General features: G+C 42.6%; 1 protein-coding gene across 1 annotated transcript in view; it reads right to left on the reverse strand.

Annotated features, from left to right (window-relative positions):
- Positions 1 to 22,002, reverse strand: part of LOC125347616 (phosphatidylinositol 3,4,5-trisphosphate 3-phosphatase TPTE2-like) — a 144,566-nt gene that overhangs the window by 108,185 nt on the left and 14,379 nt on the right. The window contains exon 5 of the mRNA XM_048340610.1: positions 18,567 to 18,623. Coding sequence (XP_048196567.1) covers positions 18,567 to 18,623 — 57 coding nt within the window. The remainder of the gene's footprint in view (positions 1 to 18,566; positions 18,624 to 22,002) is intronic.

The following is a 22,002-nucleotide window of genomic DNA, read 5'->3' on the forward strand; positions in this document are numbered from 1 at the left end:
TGAGAAGTGACGTGTGGCAGTAATGAAAACAATCAAATTTTGCAAAGAAGAAAACGATGAGTGCATATTAAGGAGCTACCATCTTGATACCAATGTGTAGTCTATTTTCTCGAGTTTCATTACAATGTAGAGGGACACATCTTCCTTCCTACTCTTCAGGAATTCCTCAGTAAGTCCTCAGACTAATTTCTTACCCCCAGCCATTTCTCAGCTATCTTCCCACCCGTTGGATAAAATGGAACAGTGGAAAATTGGACGCAGGGGTTCCATCCACAGTGATGATGAGTGGGAACTTGGAGAACCAGCCACACCTGGTGCTCTAGGTTCCTCTAGTCTCTGCCAACCTCTACCGGTTCCTTGGTCTTTGAAAATTCTTTTGAGTTTTGCTCTTCCAGGATTCTTTTGTCCCCACATGCAATCTACCAAATCTCATACCAAGGCATTCTGAATGAAATACCCTTTAGATTTTGCTGATACTTACACAGTGTCTCCAACACAACAGGGACATGTAACATTCCCTTCATGACATATTTTGTTTGATCCATAGAAACAAACTTAGAACGTTTCCTGCAGATACTATGTTGAGAACAGGTAGAAAGTAGGCTAATGGCATTTTCTAGTGCTTGATATCTCGCCACGAACCTCGCAAATCTCAGTGTCCACATTTCTTTACTTGTATAGGTATGTTCACTACCCATACATGCATGGAAACTGAAAAGAGGCTTTTGGGAAAAATGAAAGTTTTACACCTGCAAAAGATGATTTTTATGCAAGATGGTATTTGTAGTTTTGTAAGTCCTGGGCAAGAACTCAGGGCCTGGGCACTGTCCCTGAGCTTCTTTTGCTCAAGGCTAGCACTCTACCACTTGAGCCACAACACCGTTTCTGGCTTTTTCTGTTTATGTGGTACTGAGGAATCAAACCCTGGGCTTCATGCGTGCTAGGTAAGCACTCTATCGCTAGGTCACATTCCCCGCCTTTTATGCAAGATTTAAGAATAATAAAGACCTAAAACGTCTACCTAACCTGAGGTCAAACAATGACCTCTTCTTGTTTAAGTTCAACTCACTTCACAGGAACTCAAGAGTTACATGCCATCTACTTTTCCGCGTTGCAGGTGCGCTCTATTCCCTCCTGTCTGTCCTGCCTCTCACATAGGGACAAGGAATAGCAGGATGGAAGCAGGACTTCCCATTCAATGTGATTGTGGGCCCTTCAGGGTGGCAGTGTTCAAAAGAAGCAAGGTTCGACTCAGGATTGATTAGCTTCTTTCGCCTGGGCTCTACAGTCTGCTGGGCCTACCATTTGGTTTCAGAAAGGCCTTCCCAGGTCCCTTGGCTCATTGGGAGTAGCTGAAAGGCACTGTGATAAGCTAAGGATTTCAGTGATACTACTTGACTTCACAGCAGACCACGTGCAAGTGTCTTTTCACTTGCTCTGTTATTTTCTACTAGGTTTCACAACCGTTCGTGACTACATGCAGATACTGAGAGGCAGTACTGTGGACTCTGAAGAGTCATCATACTCCAAAATGATAGATGGCTCAGATGAAATCAACTCACCCATCGATACTGTCTTCTTTGGACTCAACGACAACGGCTTGTAATCCGCAGTCGTCTCTGTGGACATATCAAAATCACACAACAAATTAAGTGGGACAATGGGGGAAGAAACCACACATGTTTTAATGCTACTAGGAAAGGAAACTAGGGCCTCGTGTGTGCTACACGAGGACTCTGCCAAGTGAAGTACATCTCGAGCTCTTCGCTCCTAGCCACCCCTCTCTCCAGTATGGAGTTCTCAACTCAGAGCCATGTACCTGCTACACTTCTGCCCATGGTTAGGTGATTCTTTATGCCTAGGCTTGCCAGTTCAATGACCCTTCCTCTTCAGCCTTCACCCTAACTTTGGATGGATGTGCACGCCTTTCTTCGTTCATATGTGTAATTCCATCGACAGAATTTGCCAAGACCCAAGGACAGCAATAGGAAGCCATCCAGCATAGAAGTTTCTGCAGAGGTCGATCTCCAATTAATCAGCAAAATGATACACTGCAAGTGTGCTTCAAGAAGCAGAGCCTCAGTCATAAGCACAAAAGCATAATATTCCTGAAGTCCTGAATTGAAGCCAGAGATTCAGAGCACTTCACTGTTCCCACACACACGTATTCTCTCTCTCACTCTCTAATCCTTTCTCTGTCTCTCTGTGTCTCTGTCTCTCTCTCTGTGTCTATATTTCTCTCTCTCTTGCTCCATGGCTCTCTCTTTCATTGTCCAATCTCTTTCATTTGAATTTTGATTTCATTAATGAACCCAGTGTTTATGAATATGGGCATTAAGGAGCATGACTTAATGCTATAGATTCATTGGCTTTCTGAATATCGATGCTGCCCGTAACGAAGCCATACACAGAAACCTTAGAACCACAGTTCCAAAGAGATGGCATTAAGTACACAATGAAAATATTATGCATACATTGATGTCCAAGCCCTAGAGAGGATATATACATCAAAGAACTGAACATACCCAGGAATATGGAAAAGAGGTATAGAAGAGATTTGTTACACCCTTCAAAGTGAAACAAACATGTAGCTAATGTAATATGAGACTTCTCTTTCTAGACCTGTGCAAAAACTGTTACAGCAGGAACCAAAGCATGGGGTTAGTTGTCATTCCAAGGAGCACACCTAATTATAGTAGGATCCTAAAAAGGCAAACAAACATATAAACAGAAACACCTAGCAGGTCTCTGTTGATGACCTGGATTCATTGGCCATTAAATCAGTACAAGAGGTTCATGAAAATATGAAGGAAGAAGCCTAGGCATGGGGTGAGTAGGCCCTGAACCCTCCCATGAGGTGAGGCGACCCAGTGTTCCATGCCCATCGCCAAGGAAAAGAACAAGGCAAAAAGCAAATTGGCTGATTCCTTACAAGCAGGGTTTCTCCCTTCAGACAGAGGTTGCATTTTCTAGGCTTCTCTTCCCTTCTAGAATGTAAGGCAGAGGCAGGTAGACAGTTTAGGATGAAATGAGGCATGGGAAAGTTCCATCAGGAATTCAGAGACAACACAACCCACACATTCCGCAGGAATGAATGGCTCCAATGAAGGCAATGACACATCATGCCTATTTTCTCCTTTTTTCTCTCCTCCTACCAAAACTGTTGAACACACACACACACACACACACACACACACACACACACAGAGAGACACACCCAGGGAATAGGTGCTGGTGGAAAACTGAGTCACTTCCACGTGATGTGTACAGCAGAATAAAACACATTGAGATTCCTTCTCCAAGGAGCCAAAGCTTTTTATGCCATCTCCAGTGAGTCAGCCTCAGTGGCCGCGTTTGAGTGGAGACCTCAACTAAAACTTACTTCCTCTGCTTTGTGCTTTTATCCTTCCTCTTTAATTTCCCTTTTTAAGATGCCCATCCCCATCCCTATCCCCCATCCACTGCTTTCTTTTTCTTGCTTTTTCTTTCTCTGTAGTTTGAGCCTGAGAGTTGTATAACTCCTGAATTTCTGTATTTTTCTTAAGTCAGGTAATATGGTGAGGATATCATCTTAGGAAAACCCGGTTTCTTACACCAGAGGAGAGAAAGGAAGGGAGAAAAGATAGGAGAGGGAGAAAGAGAAAGAGAGAGAGAGAGAGAGAGAGATAGAGAGAGACAGAGAGGAAGACCTAGAGCCCATACACAAGCTCCTCTGCCTTGTTTAATTATTTACTTATCTACCTAACTACTTATCTTTTCGATTCCTGGGCCTGGAAATCAAGACCTGGGCACGGTCCCTGAGCTGCTTCTGCTCAAACATAATAGTCTCCCACTTGCACCACACTGCCAATTCTCCCACTGGAGCAATGGCCTAAGGCATTGTGTGCCTTACGTATTGTTCCATGATATGATTGCCTGTGCTCCTGGCAGTATGGGGGGGGGGGTGGTTAATATTGTTGTGGGCTAGCATCAGGCTCACTGGGTAAGAGAAAGGTCTCAATAACTTATTTCCTAAGCTGGCTACTCAATGATTTTACCTCCAATTTCCATTCACCAAAGAGCGATTGTCAAAGACATGTGTCACAGGCTACCCCTTCCTGATACATATTTCTTTGATTTCCTCAGCCATATTGGTGTTCCAACACAGGATCTTTCACTTTCAGACATGTGTTACACTGCACATGCCACCAGTCCATTCATGGTATTTGTGTTTCTTTGTGTCCAGTGTTTAGCTCCCGGCATGTGAATGTACATCTGGATGTGTCCATGTGTCTGTACATACATACAGGCACGTGTGTGTGTGTGTGTGTGTGTGTGTGTGTGTGTGTGCCATATCATTAGCAGAATCTGCTAGCTATACACCTGTATGTCCATATATTTTACAGCTTTTTCTGTTTCTTACCTTTCAGATACGTTGTCATCATTTGGTGCTGAACAATCCTCATCTTTACATGTTCTATAGGAACAAAAAACACAGATGTAGTCAGATGCCTCACTTCTTTGTAAACTTCATCTTCTGAGTCAAATCATTTTGCAGGTAATTCACGGGTGGACTATGCGTTTTTCCCTCTAACTTTGGTTCTCTTCTCCCCCTTGATTTGGAATAAGGGCCACATTGCAGTTTCAGATAGCTAAAGAAATATACTTGGTGATAAAATACAATTCGGTGATACAGTATTGGAGGTACATTACAATTCTCCCCTTTGGTCCAGTCCGTTCGAGTCTTACAAAAAGCATAATTCAGAAGGTTCTCAGGCTCCTAAGAATAATGACTCCAGAATGCATATTGCTTACGACCTGTTCCTTTTTTACCCATTTCCTTCTAAGAAAGAAGTCATCCACAGATCTGTCCGTGACAAGTTAAATGCAGTTAGAAAGAGACTGAAATTCCAAAACTTCCCGAGGATGAGTTTACAAATTACAACCTCTTTTCCCTTTCTCTCCTTGGTTCACCCTGCCCACTTCCAACCATGTGCCCTACACACTGAGCTATGGCCAACTCAAGTGTTTGTGTGTTGAAATTTCCATGTAAATATGTTCATGTATATGTGTGGATGTACACACTCATGCTTATGATCAGATACATAGGGTCACATACAATTCTACATTTTCTAGACATGACTCTACAGCTTACAAATGTAGGACCCTGACCCCCATGTAAATCAGTGACTTGCAAGGTTGCATATCACATTTCTGTATGCTGAATTGTATATTTGGTAACACACTTACTCTGTATAATAACATGTTTACCTACTCTACCTGTCTGCTCAGGTGTTGACAATGAAACTATAAAAACAAGAGCATCAGGGTTCTGTCACCCTATTTTTCTTCCCCCAATTCAATTGTATTGCCTGAGTACACATCCCTTCTATACTATTTAAGTTCTTCATCCTTGAGTCCCTCCATCAACACCTAAATTTCACCGTCCTAAGAGGCTTCATGCTCTAACACAAGGACAAAGACCCAGAGACCTGCAGGAGGGCCTCTGGACAATGTGTGCTGGGTTTGGGCTGTCTGCTGTCAATATGGACAAGAATGCATAGATATTGTTCATAAATATAACTTTTGGGGGTCCAATAACTACCTTCCCTGAATCTGGTATTAAGTAATCTTTGAATATTCGTTTGTGTAGACCTAATTCAAGTCTGACATCTTTTACTAGAAGTGAGTTTTCGTGTGGCAGTAATGAAAACATTCAAATTTTGCAAAGAAGAAAACGATGAGTGCATATTTAAGGAGCTACCATCTTGATACCAATGTGTAGTCTATTTTCTCGAGTTTCATTACAATGTAGAGGGACACATCTTCCTTCCTACTCTTCAGGAATTCCTCAGTAAGTCCTCAGACTAATTTCTTACCCCCAGCCATTTCTCAGCTATCTTCCCACCCGTTGGATAAAATGGAACAGTGGAAAATTGGACGCAGGGGTTCCATCCACAGTGATGATGAGTGGGAACTTGGAGAACCAGCCACACCTGGTGCTCTAGGTTCCTCTAGTCTCTGCCAACCTCTACCGGTTCCTTGGTCTTTGAAAATTCTTTTGAGTTTTGCTCTTCCAGGATTCTTTTGTCCCCACATGCAATCTACCAAATCTCATACCAAGGCATTCTGAATGAAATACCCTTTAGATTTTGCTGATATTTACACAGTGTCTCCAACACAACAGGGACATGTAACATTCCCTTCATGACATATTTTGTTTGATCCATAGAAACAAACTTAGAACGTTTCCTGCAGATACTATGTTGAGAACAGGTAGAAAGTAGGCTAATGGCATTTTCTAGTGCTTGATATCTCGCCACGAACCTCGCAAATCTCAGTGTCCACATTTCTTTACTTGTATAGGTATGTTCACTACCCATACATGCATGGAAACTGAAAAGAGGCTTTTGGGAAAAATGAAAGTTTTACACCTGCAAAAGATGATTTTTATGCAAGATGGTATTTGTAGTTTTGTAAGTCCTGGGCAAGAACTCAGGGCCTGGGCACTGTCCCTGAGCTTCTTTTGCTCAAGGCTAGCACTCTACCACTTGAGCCACAACACCGTTTCTGGCTTTTTCTGTTTATGTGGTACTGAGGAATCAAACCCTGGGCTTCATGCGTGCTAGGTAAGCACTCTATCGCTAGGTCACATTCCCCGCCTTTTATGCAAGATTTAAGAATAATAAAGACCTAAAACGTCTACCTAACCTGAGGTCAAACAATGACCTCTTCTTGTTTAAGTTCAACTCACTTCACAGGAACTCAAGAGTTACATGCCATCTACTTTTCCGCGTTGCAGGTGCGCTCTATTCCCTCCTGTCTGTCCTGCCTCTCACATAGGGACAAGGAATAGCAGGATGGAAGCAGGACTTCCCATTCAATGTGATTGTGGGCCCTTCAGGGTGGCAGTGTTCAAAAGAAGGAAGGTTCGACTCAGGATTGATTAGCTTCTTTCGCCTGGGCTCTACAGTCTGCTGGGCCTACCATTTGGTTTCAGAAAGGCCTTCCCAGGTCCCTTGGCTCATTGGGAGTAGCTGAAAGGCACTGTGATAAGCTAAGGATTTCAGTGATACTACTTGACTTCACAGCAGACCACGTGCAAGTGTCTTTTCACTTGCTCTGTTATTTTCTACTAGGTTTCACAACCGTTCGTGACTACATGCAGATACTGAGAGGCAGTACTGTGGACTCTGAAGAGTCATCATACTCCAAAATGATAGATGGCTCAGATGAAATCAACTCACCCATCGATACTGTCTTCTTTGGACTCAACGACAACGGCTTGTAATCCGCAGTCGTCTCTGTGGACATATCAAAATCACACAACAAATTAAGTGGGACAATGGGGGAAGAAACCACACATGTTTTAATGCTACTAGGAAAGGAAACTAGGGCCTCGTGTATGCTACACGAGGACTCTGCCAAGTGAAGTACATCTCGAGCTCTTCGCTCCTAGCCACCCCTCTCTCCAGTATGGAGTTCTCAACTCAGAGCCATGTACCTGCTACACTTCTGCCCATGGTTAGGTGATTCTTTATGCCTAGGCTTGCCAGTTCAATGACCCTTCCTCTTCAGCCTTCACCCTAACTTTGGATGGATGTGCACGCCTTTCTTCGTTCATATGTGTAATTCCATCGACAGAATTTGCCAAGACCCAAGGACAGCAATAGGAAGCCATCCAGCATAGAAGTTTCTGCAGAGGTCGATCTCCAATTAATCAGCAAAATGATACACTGCAAGTGTGCTTCAAGAAGCAGAGCCTCAGTCATAAGCACAAAAGCATAATATTCCTGAAGTCCTGAATTGAAGCCAGAGATTCAGAGCACTTCACTGTTCCCACACACACGTATTCTCTCTCTCACTCTCTAATCCTTTCTCTGTCTCTCTGTGTCTCTGTCTCTCTCTCTGTGTCTATATTTCTCTCTCTCTTGCTCCATGGCTCTCTCTGTCAATGTCCAATCTCTTTCATTTGAATTTTGATTTCATTAATGAACCCAGTGTTTATGAATATGGGCATTAAGGAGCATGACTTAATGCTATAGATTCATTGGCTTTCTGAATATCGATGCTGCCCGTAACGAAGCCATACACAGAAACCTTAGAACCACAGTTCCAAAGAGATGGCATTAAGTACACAATGAAAATATTATGCATACATTGATGTCCAAGCCCTAGAGAGGATATATACATCAAAGAACTGAACATACCCAGGAATATGGAAAAGAGGTATAGAAGAGATTTGTTACACCCTTCAAAGTGAAACAAACATGTAGCTAATGTAATATGAGACTTCTCTTTCTAGACCTGTGCAAAAACTGTTACAGCAGGAACCAAAGCATGGGGTTAGTTGTCATTCCAAGGAGCACACCTAATTATAGTAGGATCCTAAAAAGGCAAACAAACATATAAACAGAAACACCTAGCAGGTCTCTGTTGATGACCTGGATTCATTGGCCATTAAATCAGTACAAGAGGTTCATGAAAATATGAAGGAAGAAGCCTAGGCATGGGGTGAGTAGGCCCTGAACCCTCCCATGAGGTGAGGCGACCCAGTGTTCCATGCCCATCGCCAAGGAAAAGAACAAGGCAAAAAGCAAATTGGCTGATTCCTTACAAGCAGGGTTTCTCCCTTCAGACAGAGGTTGCATTTTCTAGGCTTCTCTTCCCTTCTAGAATGTAAGGCAGAGGCAGGTAGACAGTTTAGGATGAAATGAGGCATGGGAAAGTTCCATCAGGAATTCAGAGACAACACAACCCACACATTCCGCAGGAATGAATGGCTCCAATGAAGGCAATGACACATCATGCCTATTTTCTCCTTTTTTCTCTCCTCCTACCAAAACTGTTGAACACACACACACACACACACACACACACACACACACACACACACACACACACAGAGACACACCCAGGGAATAGGTGCTGGTGGAAAACTGAGTCACTTCCACGTGATGTGTACAGCAGAATAAAACACATTGAGATTCCTTCTCCAAGGAGCCAAAGCTCTTTATGCCATCTCCAGTGAGTCAGCCTCAGTGGCCGCGTTTGAGTGGAGACCTCAACTAAAACTTACTTCCTCTGCTTTGTGCTTTTATCCTTCCTCTTTAATTTCCCTTTTTAAGATGCCCATCCCCATCCCTATCCCCCATCCACTGCTTTCTTTTTCTTGCTTTTTCGTTCTCTGTAGTTTGAGCCTGAGAGTTGTATAACTCCTGAATTTCTGTATTTTTCTTAAGTCAGGTAATATGGTGAGGATATCATCTTAGGAAAACCCGGTTTCTTACACCAGAGGAGAGAAAGGAAGGGAGAAAAGATAGGAGAGGGAGAAAGAGAAAGAGAGAGAGAGAGAGAGAGAGAGAGATAGAGAGAGACAGAGAGGAAGACCTAGAGCCCATACACAAGCTCCTCTGCCTTGTTTAATTATTTACTTATCTACCTAACTACTTATCTTTTCGATTCCTGGGCCTGGAAATCAAGACCTGGGCACGGTCCCTGAGCTGCTTCTGCTCAAACATAATAGTCTCCCACTTGCACCACACTGCCAATTCTCCCACTGGAGCAATGGCCTAAGGCATTGTGTGCCTTACGTATTGTTCCATGATATGATTGCCTGTGCTCCTGGCAGTATGGGGGGGGGGGGTGGTTAATATTGTTGTGGGCTAGCATCAGGCTCACTGGGTAAGAGAAAGGTCTCAATAACTTATTTCCTAAGCTGGCTACTCAATGATTTTACCTCCAATTTCCATTCACCAAAGAGCGATTGTCAAAGACATGTGTCACAGGCTACCCCTTCCTGATACATATTTCTTTGATTTCCTCAGCCATATTGGTGTTCCAACACAGGATCTTTCACTTTCAGACATGTGTTACACTGCACATGCCACCAGTCCATTCATGGTATTTGTGTTTCTTTGTGTCCAGTGTTTAGCTCCCGGCATGTGAATGTACATCTGGATGTGTCCATGTGTCTGTACATACATACAGGCACGTGTGTGTGTGTGTGTGTGTGTGTGTGTGTGTGTGTGTGGCCATATCATTAGCAGAATCTGCTAGCTATACACCTGTATGTCCATATATTTTACAGCTTTTTCTGTTTCTTACCTTTCAGATACGTTGTCATCATTTGGTGCTGAACAATCCTCATCTTTACATGTTCTATAGGAACAAAAAACACAGATGTAGTCAGATGCCTCACTTCTTTGTAAACTTCATCTTCTGAGTCAAATCATTTTGCAGGTAATTCACGGGTGGACTATGCGTTTTTCCCTCTAACTTTGGTTCTCTTCTCCCCCTTGATTTGGAATAAGGGCCACATTGCAGTTTCAGATAGCTAAAGAAATATACTTGGTGATAAAATACAATTCGGTGATACAGTATTGGAGGTACATTACAATTCTCCCCTTTGGTCCAGTCCGTTCGAGTCTTACAAAAAGCATAATTCAGAAGGTTCTCAGGCTCCTAAGAATAATGACTCCAGAATGCATATTGCTTACGACCTGTTCCTTTTTTACCCATTTCCTTCTAAGAAAGAAGTCATCCACAGATCTGTCCGTGACAAGTTAAATGCAGTTAGAAAGAGACTGAAATTCCAAAACTTCCCGAGGATGAGTTTACAAATTACAACCTCTTTTCCCTTTCTCTCCTTGGTTCACCCTGCCCACTTCCAACCATGTGCCCTACACACTGAGCTATGGCCAACTCAAGTGTTTGTGTGTTGAAATTTCCATGTAAATATGTTCATGTATATGTGTGGATGTACACACTCATGCTTATGATCAGATACATAGGGTCACATACAATTCTACATTTTCTAGACATGACTCTACAGCTTACAAATGTAGGACCCTGACCCCCATGTAAATCAGTGACTTGCAAGGTTGCATATCACATTTCTGTATGCTGAATTGTATATTTGGTAACACACTTACTCTGTATAATAACATGTTTACCTACTCTACCTGTCTGCTCAGGTGTTGACAATGAAACTATAAAAACAAGAGCATCAGGGTTCTGTCACCCTATTTTTCTTCCCCCAATTCAATTGTATTGCCTGAGTACACATCCCTTCTATACTATTTAAGTTCTTCATCCTTGAGTCCCTCCATCAACACCTAAATTTCACCGTCCTAAGAGGCTTCATGCTCTAACACAAGGACAAAGACCCAGAGACCTGCAGGAGGGCCTCTGGACAATGTGTGCTGGGTTTGGGCTGTCTGCTGTCAATATGGACAAGAATGCATAGATATTGTTCATAAATATAACTTTTGGGGGTCCAATAACTACCTTCCCTGAATCTGGTATTAAGTAATCTTTGAATATTCGTTTGTGTAGACCTAATTCAAGTCTGACATCTTTTACTAGAAGTGAGTTTTCGTGTGGCAGTAATGAAAACATTCAAATTTTGCAAAGAAGAAAACGATGAGTGCATATTTAAGGAGCTACCATCTTGATACCAATGTGTAGTCTATTTTCTCGAGTTTCATTACAATGTAGAGGGACACATCTTCCTTCCTACTCTTCAGGAATTCCTCAGTAAGTCCTCAGACTAATTTCTTACCCCCAGCCATTTCTCAGCTATCTTCCCACCCGTTGGATAAAATGGAACAGTGGAAAATTGGACGCAGGGGTTCCATCCACAGTGATGATGAGTGGGAACTTGGAGAACCAGCCACACCTGGTGCTCTAGGTTCCTCTAGTCTCTGCCAACCTCTACCGGTTCCTTGGTCTTTGAAAATTCTTTTGAGTTTTGCTCTTCCAGGATTCTTTTGTCCCCACATGCAATCTACCAAATCTCATACCAAGGCATTCTGAATGAAATACCCTTTAGATTTTGCTGATATTTACACAGTGTCTCCAACACAACAGGGACATGTAACATTCCCTTCATGACATATTTTGTTTGATCCATAGAAACAAACTTAGAACGTTTCCTGCAGATACTATGTTGAGAACAGGTAGAAAGTAGGCTAATGGCATTTTCTAGTGCTTGATATCTCGCCACGAACCTCGCAAATCTCAGTGTCCACATTTCTTTACTTGTATAGGTATGTTCACTACCCATACATGCATGGAAACTGAAAAGAGGCTTTTGGGAAAAATGAAAGTTTTACACCTGCAAAAGATGATTTTTATGCAAGATGGTATTTGTAGTTTTGTAAGTCCTGGGCAAGAACTCAGGGCCTGGGCACTGTCCCTGAGCTTCTTTTGCTCAAGGCTAGCACTCTACCACTTGAGCCACAACACCGTTTCTGGCTTTTTCTGTTTATGTGGTACTGAGGAATCAAACCCTGGGCTTCATGCGTGCTAGGTAAGCACTCTATCGCTAGGTCACATTCCCCGCCTTTTATGCAAGATTTAAGAATAATAAAGACCTAAAACGTCTACCTAACCTGAGGTCAAACAATGACCTCTTCTTGTTTAAGTTCAACTCACTTCACAGGAACTCAAGAGTTACATGCCATCTACTTTTCCGCGTTGCAGGTGCGCTCTATTCCCTCCTGTCTGTCCTGCCTCTCACATAGGGACAAGGAATAGCAGGATGGAAGCAGGACTTCCCATTCAATGTGATTGTGGGCCCTTCAGGGTGGCAGTGTTCAAAAGAAGGAAGGTTCGACTCAGGATTGATTAGCTTCTTTCGCCTGGGCTCTACAGTCTGCTGGGCCTACCATTTGGTTTCAGAAAGGCCTTCCCAGGTCCCTTGGCTCATTGGGAGTAGCTGAAAGGCACTGTGATAAGCTAAGGATTTCAGTGATACTACTTGACTTCACAGCAGACCACGTGCAAGTGTCTTTTCACTTGCTCTGTTATTTTCTACTAGGTTTCACAACCGTTCGTGACTACATGCAGATACTGAGAGGCAGTACTGTGGACTCTGAAGAGTCATCATACTCCAAAATGATAGATGGCTCAGATGAAATCAACTCACCCATCGATACTGTCTTCTTTGGACTCAACGACAACGGCTTGTAATCCGCAGTCGTCTCTGTGGACATATCAAAATCACACAACAAATTAAGTGGGACAATGGGGGAGGAAACCACACATGTTTTAATGCTACTAGGAAAGGAAACTAGGGCCTCGTGTATGCTACATGAGGACTCTGCCAAGTGAAGTACATCTCGAGCTCTTCGCTCCTAGCCACCCCTCTCTCCAGTATGGAGTTCTCAACTCAGAGCCATGTACCTGCTACACTTCTGCCCATGGTTAGGTGATTCTTTATGCCTAGGCTTGCCAGTTCAATGACCCTTCCTCTTCAGCCTTCACCCTAACTTTGGATGGATGTGCACGCCTTTCTTCGTTCATATGTGTAATTCCATCGACAGAATTTGCCAAGACCCAAGGACAGCAATAGGAAGCCATCCAGCATAGAAGTTTCTGCAGAGGTCGATCTCCAATTAATCAGCAAAATGATACACTGCAAGTGTGCTTCAAGAAGCAGAGCCTCAGTCATAAGCACAAAAGCATAATATTCCTGAAGTCCTGAATTGAAGCCAGAGATTCAGAGCACTTCACTGTTCCCACACACACGTATTCTCTCTCTCACTCTCTAATCCTTTCTCTGTCTCTCTGTGTCTCTGTCTCTCTCTCTGTGTCTATATTTCTCTCTCTCTTGCTCCATGGCTCTCTCTGTCAATGTCCAATCTCTTTCATTTGAATTTTGATTTCATTAATGAACCCAGTGTTTATGAATATGGGCATTAAGGAGCATGACTTAATGCTATAGATTCATTGGCTTTCTGAATATCGATGCTGCCCGTAACGAAGCCATACACAGAAACCTTAGAACCACAGTTCCAAAGAGATGGCATTAAGTACACAATGAAAATATTATGCATACATTGATGTCCAAGCCCTAGAGAGGATATATACATCAAAGAACTGAACATACCCAGGAATATGGAAAAGAGGTATAGAAGAGATTTGTTACACCCTTCAAAGTGAAACAAACATGTAGCTAATGTAATATGAGACTTCTCTTTCTAGACCTGTGCAAAAACTGTTACAGCAGGAACCAAAGCATGGGGTTAGTTGTCATTCCAAGGAGCACACCTAATTATAGTAGGATCCTAAAAAGGCAAACAAACATATAAACAGAAACACCTAGCAGGTCTCTGTTGATGACCTGGATTCATTGGCCATTAAATCAGTACAAGAGGTTCATGAAAATATGAAGGAAGAAGCCTAGGCATGGGGTGAGTAGGCCCTGAACCCTCCCATGAGGTGAGGCGACCCAGTGTTCCATGCCCATCGCCAAGGAAAAGAACAAGGCAAAAAGCAAATTGGCTGATTCCTTACAAGCAGGGTTTCTCCCTTCAGACAGAGGTTGCATTTTCTAGGCTTCTCTTCCCTTCTAGAATGTAAGGCAGAGGCAGGTAGACAGTTTAGGATGAAATGAGGCATGGGAAAGTTCCATCAGGAATTCAGAGACAACACAACCCACACATTCCGCAGGAATGAATGGCTCCAATGAAGGCAATGACACATCATGCCTATTTTCTCCTTTTTTCTCTCCTCCTACCAAAACTGTTGAACACACACACACACACACACACACACACACACACACACACAGAGACACACCCAGGGAATAGGTGCTGGTGGAAAACTGAGTCACTTCCACGTGATGTGTACAGCAGAATAAAACACATTGAGATTCCTTCTCCATGGAGCCAAAGCTCTTTATGCCATCTCCAGTGAGTCAGCCTCAGTGGCCGCGTTTGAGTGGAGACCTCAACTAAAACTTACTTCCTCTGCTTTGTGCTTTTATCCTTCCTCTTTAATTTCCCTTTTTAAGATGCCCATCCCCATCCCTATCCCCCATCCACTGCTTTCTTTTTCTTGCTTTTTCGTTCTCTGTAGTTTGAGCCTGAGAGTTGTATAACTCCTGAATTTCTGTATTTTTCTTAAGTCAGGTAATATGGTGAGGATATCATCTTAGGAAAACCCGGTTTCTTACACCAGAGGAGAGAAAGGAAGGGAGAAAAGATAGGAGAGGGAGAAAGAGAAAGAGAGAGAGAGAGAGAGAGAGAGATAGAGAGAGACAGAGAGGAAGACCTAGAGCCCATACACAAGCTCCTCTGCCTTGTTTAATTATTTACTTATCTACCTAACTACTTATCTTTTCGATTCCTGGGCCTGGAAATCAAGACCTGGGCACGGTCCCTGAGCTGCTTCTGCTCAAACATAATAGTCTCCCACTTGCACCACACTGCCAATTCTCCCACTGGAGCAATGGCCTAAGGCATTGTGTGCCTTACGTATTGTTCCATGATATGATTGCCTGTGCTCCTGGCAGTATGGGGGGGGGTGGTTAATATTGTTGTGGGCTAGCATCAGGCTCACTGGGTAAGAGAAAGGTCTCAATAACTTATTTCCTAAGCTGGCTACTCAATGATTTTACCTCCAATTTCCATTCACCAAAGAGCGATTGTCAAAGACATGTGTCACAGGCTACCCCTTCCTGATACATATTTCTTTGATTTCCTCAGCCATATTGGTGTTCCAACACAGGATCTTTCACTTTCAGACATGTGTTACACTGCACATGCCACCAGTCCATTCATGGTATTTGTGTTTCTTTGTGTCCAGTGTTTAGCTCCCGGCATGTGAATGTACATCTGGATGTGTCCATGTGTCTGTACATACATACAGGCACGTGTGTGTGTGTGTGTGTGTGTGTGTGTGTGTGTGTGCCATATCATTAGCAGAATCTGCTAGCTATACACCTGTATGTCCATATATTTTACAGCTTTTTCTGTTTCTTACCTTTCAGATACGTTGTCATCATTTGGTGCTGAACAATCCTCATCTTTACATGTTCTATAGGAACAAAAAACACAGATGTAGTCAGATGCCTCACTTCTTTGTAAACTTCATCTTCTGAGTCAAATCATTTTGCAGGTAATTCACGGGTGGACTATGCGTTTTTCCCTCTAACTTTGGTTCTCTTCTCCCCCTTGATTTGGAATAAGGGCCACATTGCAGTTTCAGATAGCTAAAGAAATATACTTGGTGATAAAATACAATTCGGTGATACAGTATTGGAGGTACATTACAATTCTCCCCTTTGGTCCAGTCCGTTCGAGTCTTACAAAAAGCATAATTCAGAAGGTTCTCAGGCTCCTAAGAATAATGACTCCAGAATGCATATTGCTTACGACCTGTTCCTTTTTTACCCATTTCCTTCTAAGAAAGAAGTCATCCACAGATCTGTCCGTGACAAGTTAAATGCAGTTAGAAAGAGACTGAAATTCCAAAACTTCCCGAGGATGAGTTTACAAATTACAACCTCTTTTCCCTTTCTCTCCTTGGTTCACCCTGCCCACTTCCAACCATGTGCCCTACACACTGAGCTATGGCCAACTCAAGTGTTTGTGTGTTGAAATTTCCATGTAAATATGTTCATGTATATGTGTGGATGTACACACTCATGCTTATGATCAGATACATAGGGTCACATACAATTCTACATTTTCTAGACATGACTCTACAGCTTACAAATGTAGGACCCTGACCCCCATGTAAATCAGTGACTTGCAAGGTTGCATATCACATTTCTGTATGCTGAATTGTATATTTGGTAACACACTTACTCTGTATAATAACATGTTTACCTACTCTACCTGTCTGCTCAGGTGTTGACAATGAAACTATAAAAACAAGAGCATCAGGGTTCTGTCACCCTATTTTTCTTCCCCCAATTCAATTGTATTGCCTGAGTACACATCCCTTCTATACTATTTAAGTTCTTCATCCTTGAGTCCCTCCATCAACACCTAAATTTCACCGTCCTAAGAGGCTTCATGCTCTAACACAAGGACAAAGACCCAGAGACCTGCAGGAGGGCCTCTGGACAATGTGTGCTGGGTTTGGGCTGTCTGCTGTCAATATGGACAAGAATGCATAGATATTGTTCATAAATATAACTTTTGGGGGTCCAATAACTACCTTCCCTGAATCTGGTATTAAGTAATCTTTGAATATTCGTTTGTGTAGACCTAATTCAAGTCTGACATCTTTTACTAGAAGTGAGTTTTCGTGTGGCAGTAATGAAAACATTCAAATTTTGCAAAGAAGAAAACGATGAGTGCATATTTAAGGAGCTACCATCTTGATACCAATGTGTAGTCTATTTTCTCGAGTTTCATTACAATGTAGAGGGACACATCTTCCTTCCTACTCTTCAGGAATTCCTCAGTAAGTCCTCAGACTAATTTCTTACCCCCAGCCATTTCTCAGCTATCTTCCCACCCGTTGGATAAAATGGAACAGTGGAAAATTGGACGCAGGGGTTCCATCCACAGTGATGATGAGTGGGAACTTGGAGAACCAGCCACACCTGGTGCTCTAGGTTCCTCTAGTCTCTGCCAACCTCTACCGGTTCCTTGGTCTTTGAAAATTCTTTTGAGTTTTGCTCTTCCAGGATTCTTTTGTCCCCACATGCAATCTACCAAATCTCATACCAAGGCATTCTGAATGAAATACCTTTAGATTTTGCTGAAACTTACACAGTGTCTCCAACACAACAGGGACATGTACCATTACTTTCATTTTGTTTGATCAATAGTAACACACTTCGAACATTTCATACAGATACTATCTTGAGAATAGGTCGAAACTAGGCTAATGGTTTATTGTAGTGCTTGATATCTCGCCACGAACCTCACAAATCTCAGTGTCCACATTTCTTTACTTGTATCGCTATGTTTACTACCCGTTCATGCATGGAAACTGAAAAGAGGCTTTTGGGAAAAATGAAAGTTTTACACCTGCAAAAGAAGTTTTTTATGAACGATGGTTTTTGTGTATTTGTAAGTCCTGGGCAAGAACTCAGGGCCTGGGCACTGTCCCTGAGCTTCTTTTGCTCAAGGCTAGCACTCTACCACTTGAGCCACAACACCATTTCTGGCTTTTTCTGTTTATGTGGTACTGAGGAATCAAACCCTGGGCTTCATGCGTGCTAGGTAAGCACTCTATCGCTAGGTCACATTCCCCGCCTTTTATGCAAGATTTAAGAATAATAAAGACCTAAAACGCCTACCTAACCTTAGGTCAAACAATGACCTCTTCTTGTTTAAGTTCAACTCACTTCACAGGAACTCAAGAGTTACATGCCATCTAATTTTCCACATTGCAGTTGCGCTCTATTCCCTCCTGTTTGTCCTGCCTCTCACATAGGGACAAGGAATAGCAGGATGGAAGCAGGACTTCCCATTCAATGTGATTGTGGGCCCTTCAGGGTGGCAGTGTTCAAAAGAAGCAAGGTTCGACTCAGGATTGATTAGCTTCTTTCTCCTGGGCTCTACAGTCTGCTGGGCCTACCATTTGGTTTCAGAAAGGCCTTCCCAGGTCCCTTGGCTCATTGGGAGTAGCTGAAAGGCACTGTGATAACCTAAGGGTGTCAGTGATACTACTTGACTTCACAGCAGTCCACCAGCAAATGTCTTTTCACTTGCTCTGTTATTTCCCACCGGGTTTCACAACCGTTCGTGACTACATGCAGATACTGAGAGGCAGTACTGTGGACTCTGAAGAGTCATCATACTCCAAAATGGTATATGGCTCAGTTGAAATCAACTCACCCATTGATACTGTCTTCTTTGGACTCAACGACAACGGCTTGTAATCCGCAGTCGACTCTGTGGACATATCAAAATCACACAACAAATTAAGTGGGACAATGGAGGAAGAAACCAGACATGTTTTAATGCTACTAGGATAGGAAACTAGGGCCTTGTGTATGCTACACAAGGACTCTGCCAAGTGAAGTACATCTCGAGCTCTTTGCTCCTGGCCACCCCTCTCTCCAGTATGGAGTTCTCAACTCAGAGCCTTGTACCTGTTACACTTCTGCCCACGGTTAGGTGATTCTTTTTGCCTAGGCTTGCCGGTTCAATGACCCTTCCACTTAAGCCTGCACCCTATCTTTGGATGGATGTGCACGCCCTTCTTTGTTCATATGTGTAATTCCATGGACAGAAGTCGATCTCCAATTAATCAGCAAAATGATACACTGCAAGTGTGCTTCAAGAAGCCGAGCCTCAGTCATAAGCACAAAAGCAGAATATTCCAGAATTCCTGAATTGAAGCCAGAGATTCAGAGCACTTCACTGTTCCCACATACATGTATACTCTCTCTCACTCTTTAATCCTTTCTCTGTCTCTCTCTGTCTTTGTCTCTGTCTCTCTGTGTGTCTGTATTTCTCTGTCTCTCTTGCTCGATGGCTCGCTCTGTCAATGTCCAATGTCTTTCATTTGAAATTTGATTTCATTAATGAACCCAATGTTTTTGAATGTGAACAGTAAGGAGCTTGCCTTAATGTCATGTCTTCATTCGCGTTCTGGAAATCGATGCTACCCATAAAGAAGTCATACTCAGATACCTTAGAACCACAGTTGTAAAGAGATGGCATTAAGTACTAAATGAAAATATTATGCATATATTGATGTCTAAGCCCTGGCGAGGATATACACATCAAAGAATTGTGCATACCCACAAAAATATGGAAAACATGTTTAGAAGAGGCTCTTTATATCCTTCAAAGTTAAACAGACATGTAGCTAATGTAATACGAGATTTCAATTGTTCTACCTGTGCAAAAACTGTTACTTCAGGAACCTAAGGCATGGGACTATTTGTCATTCCAAGGAGCACACCTCATTAAATTAGGGTCCACAAATGTTGAACAAACCAAAAAACAAAAAAAAACTAGTAGGTCTTTTTTTATGACCTGGATTCACTGGCCATTGAATTAGTAAAACAGTTTCATGAAAATATGAAGGAAGAAGCCTAGGCATGTGTTGAGTAGGCGCTGAACCCTCCCATGAGGTGGGGTGACCCAGTGTTCCATGCCCATCACCAAGGAAAAGAACAAGGCAAAAAGTAAATTTGCTGATTACTGCAAGCTTGCTTTCTCCTTTCAGACAGAGGTTGCATTTTCTAGGCTTGTCTTCCCTTCTAGAATATAACACAGAGGCAGGTGGACAGTTTAGGGGGAAAGGAGGCATGGGAAAATACCAACAGGAATTCAGAGACAACACAACCCCCACATTCTGCAGGAATGAATGGCTCCAGTGTTGGCAATGACACATCATGCCTATTTTCTGTTTTCCTTTCCTCCTTCCAAAACTGTTGAACACACACACACACACACACACACACACACACACACACAGAGAATAGGTGCTGATGGAAAATTGAGTCACTTCCAAGTGATGTGTACAGCAGAATAAAACATATTGAGATTCCTTCACCAAGGAGCCAAAGCCCTTCCTGCAATCCCCAATGAGTCAGCCTCAGTGGCTGCTTTTGAGTGGAGACCTCACCTAAAAATTTCCTTCCTATTGATGAAGTTCATGTATCACCTTCTTGTGATTGTATCTACACTATCTCTGTAATCTTATCTGAGTGTATGGGAAACAGTGTGTACTGGTATTAGAATTAGGAAATTCAAAGGGAATACCAAAATTGAGAGACAAAGGGTAAAATACGAGAAACAACAACAAAAGCAATACTTGCAAAACTGTTTGGTGTAAGTGAACTGAACACCTCAAGGACAGGGGGAAGGGGGAGGGGGGTATGAGGGACAAGGTAACAAACAGTACAAGAAATGTATCCAATGCCTAATGTGTGAAACTGTATCCTCTCTGTACATCAGTTTTATAATAAAAACTTAAGGGCTGGTGATATATCCTAGTGGCAAGAGTGCCTGCCTCGGATACACGAGGCCCTAGGTTCGATTCCCCAGCACCACATATACAGAAAACGGCCAGAAGCGGCGCTGTGGCTCAAGTGGCAGAGTGCTAGCCTTGAGCGGGAAGAAGCCAGGGACAGTGCTCAGGCCCCGAGTCCAAGGCCCAGGACTGGCCAAAAAAAAAAAAAAAAAACTTAAAAAAAAATTTCCTTCCTCTGCTTTTTTGTTTTATTCTTCCTCCTTAATTTTCCTTTCTAAGACGCCCATCCACATCCCCCTATATCCAATGCTTTCTTTTTTCGCTTTTTTGTTCTCTGTAGTTATTGCCTGAGGGTTGTATAACTTCTGAATTTCTATATTGTTCTTAAATCAGGTAACATGGTAGAGATAATATCTTTGGAAAACCGGGTTTCTTATACCAGAGGAGAAAAAGTAAGGGAGAAAAGTTACTAGTGAGAGAAAGGGAGAAAGACAGACATATCATAAGAAGCTTCTCTACCTTAATTTTATTTGTTTACTTATTTACTTTTCTACCTATTTATCTTTTCCATTCCTGGGCCTTGAACTCAAGACCTGGGCACGGTCCCTGAGCTGCTTCCGCTCAAGCAAAACATTCTACCACTTGAACCATACTGCCAATTCTCCCACTGGAGCAATGGCCCAGGTCATTGTGTGCTTTAGGTATCATTCCATGATCTGATTTTCCCTATGCTCCAGGCACGGGAGCGGAGGGCTATTTGAGTTGTGAGCTCCTATATCAGGCTCAGTAGCTGAGATGAGGGTCTCAATAACTTGTTTCCAATGTTGGCTTCTCAGTGAGATTACCCCTAATTTCTATTCACCACACAGTCTTTATTGAAGGCATGTGTGACAGGCATGCACTTTCTTATACATTTTTCTTTCATTTCTCAAGCTGTACTGGTGGTCCAACACAGAAACTTTCACTTTCTGACATGTGCTACATCGGACATGCCACCAGTCCTGTCATGGTAGCTGTGCTTCTTTTCGTTCAAGTGTTCATCTCAAGGTGCATGAATGTACTTTTGTGTGTGTCCATGTGTCTGTAGGTAGATATATATATATATATATACATATATATATATATACATAGGCACAAATATATTCACATGTGGTTATATCATTAGTAGAAACTTCTAGCTATACACCTGTCTATCCATATATTTTATGGCTTTATTTGTATCTTGCATTTCAGGAACCCTGCCACCATCATGTCCTGAACAAACTTCATGTTCAGATCTGGTATAGGAACAAAAAAAAATACAGATATAATCAGATGCCTCATGAATTTGTGGACTTCATATTC

This window comes from Perognathus longimembris, chromosome 3 (assembly GCF_023159225.1).
Source record: "Perognathus longimembris pacificus isolate PPM17 chromosome 3, ASM2315922v1, whole genome shotgun sequence".
In the NCBI taxonomy this organism is placed as follows: domain Eukaryota; kingdom Metazoa; phylum Chordata; class Mammalia; order Rodentia; family Heteromyidae; genus Perognathus; species Perognathus longimembris.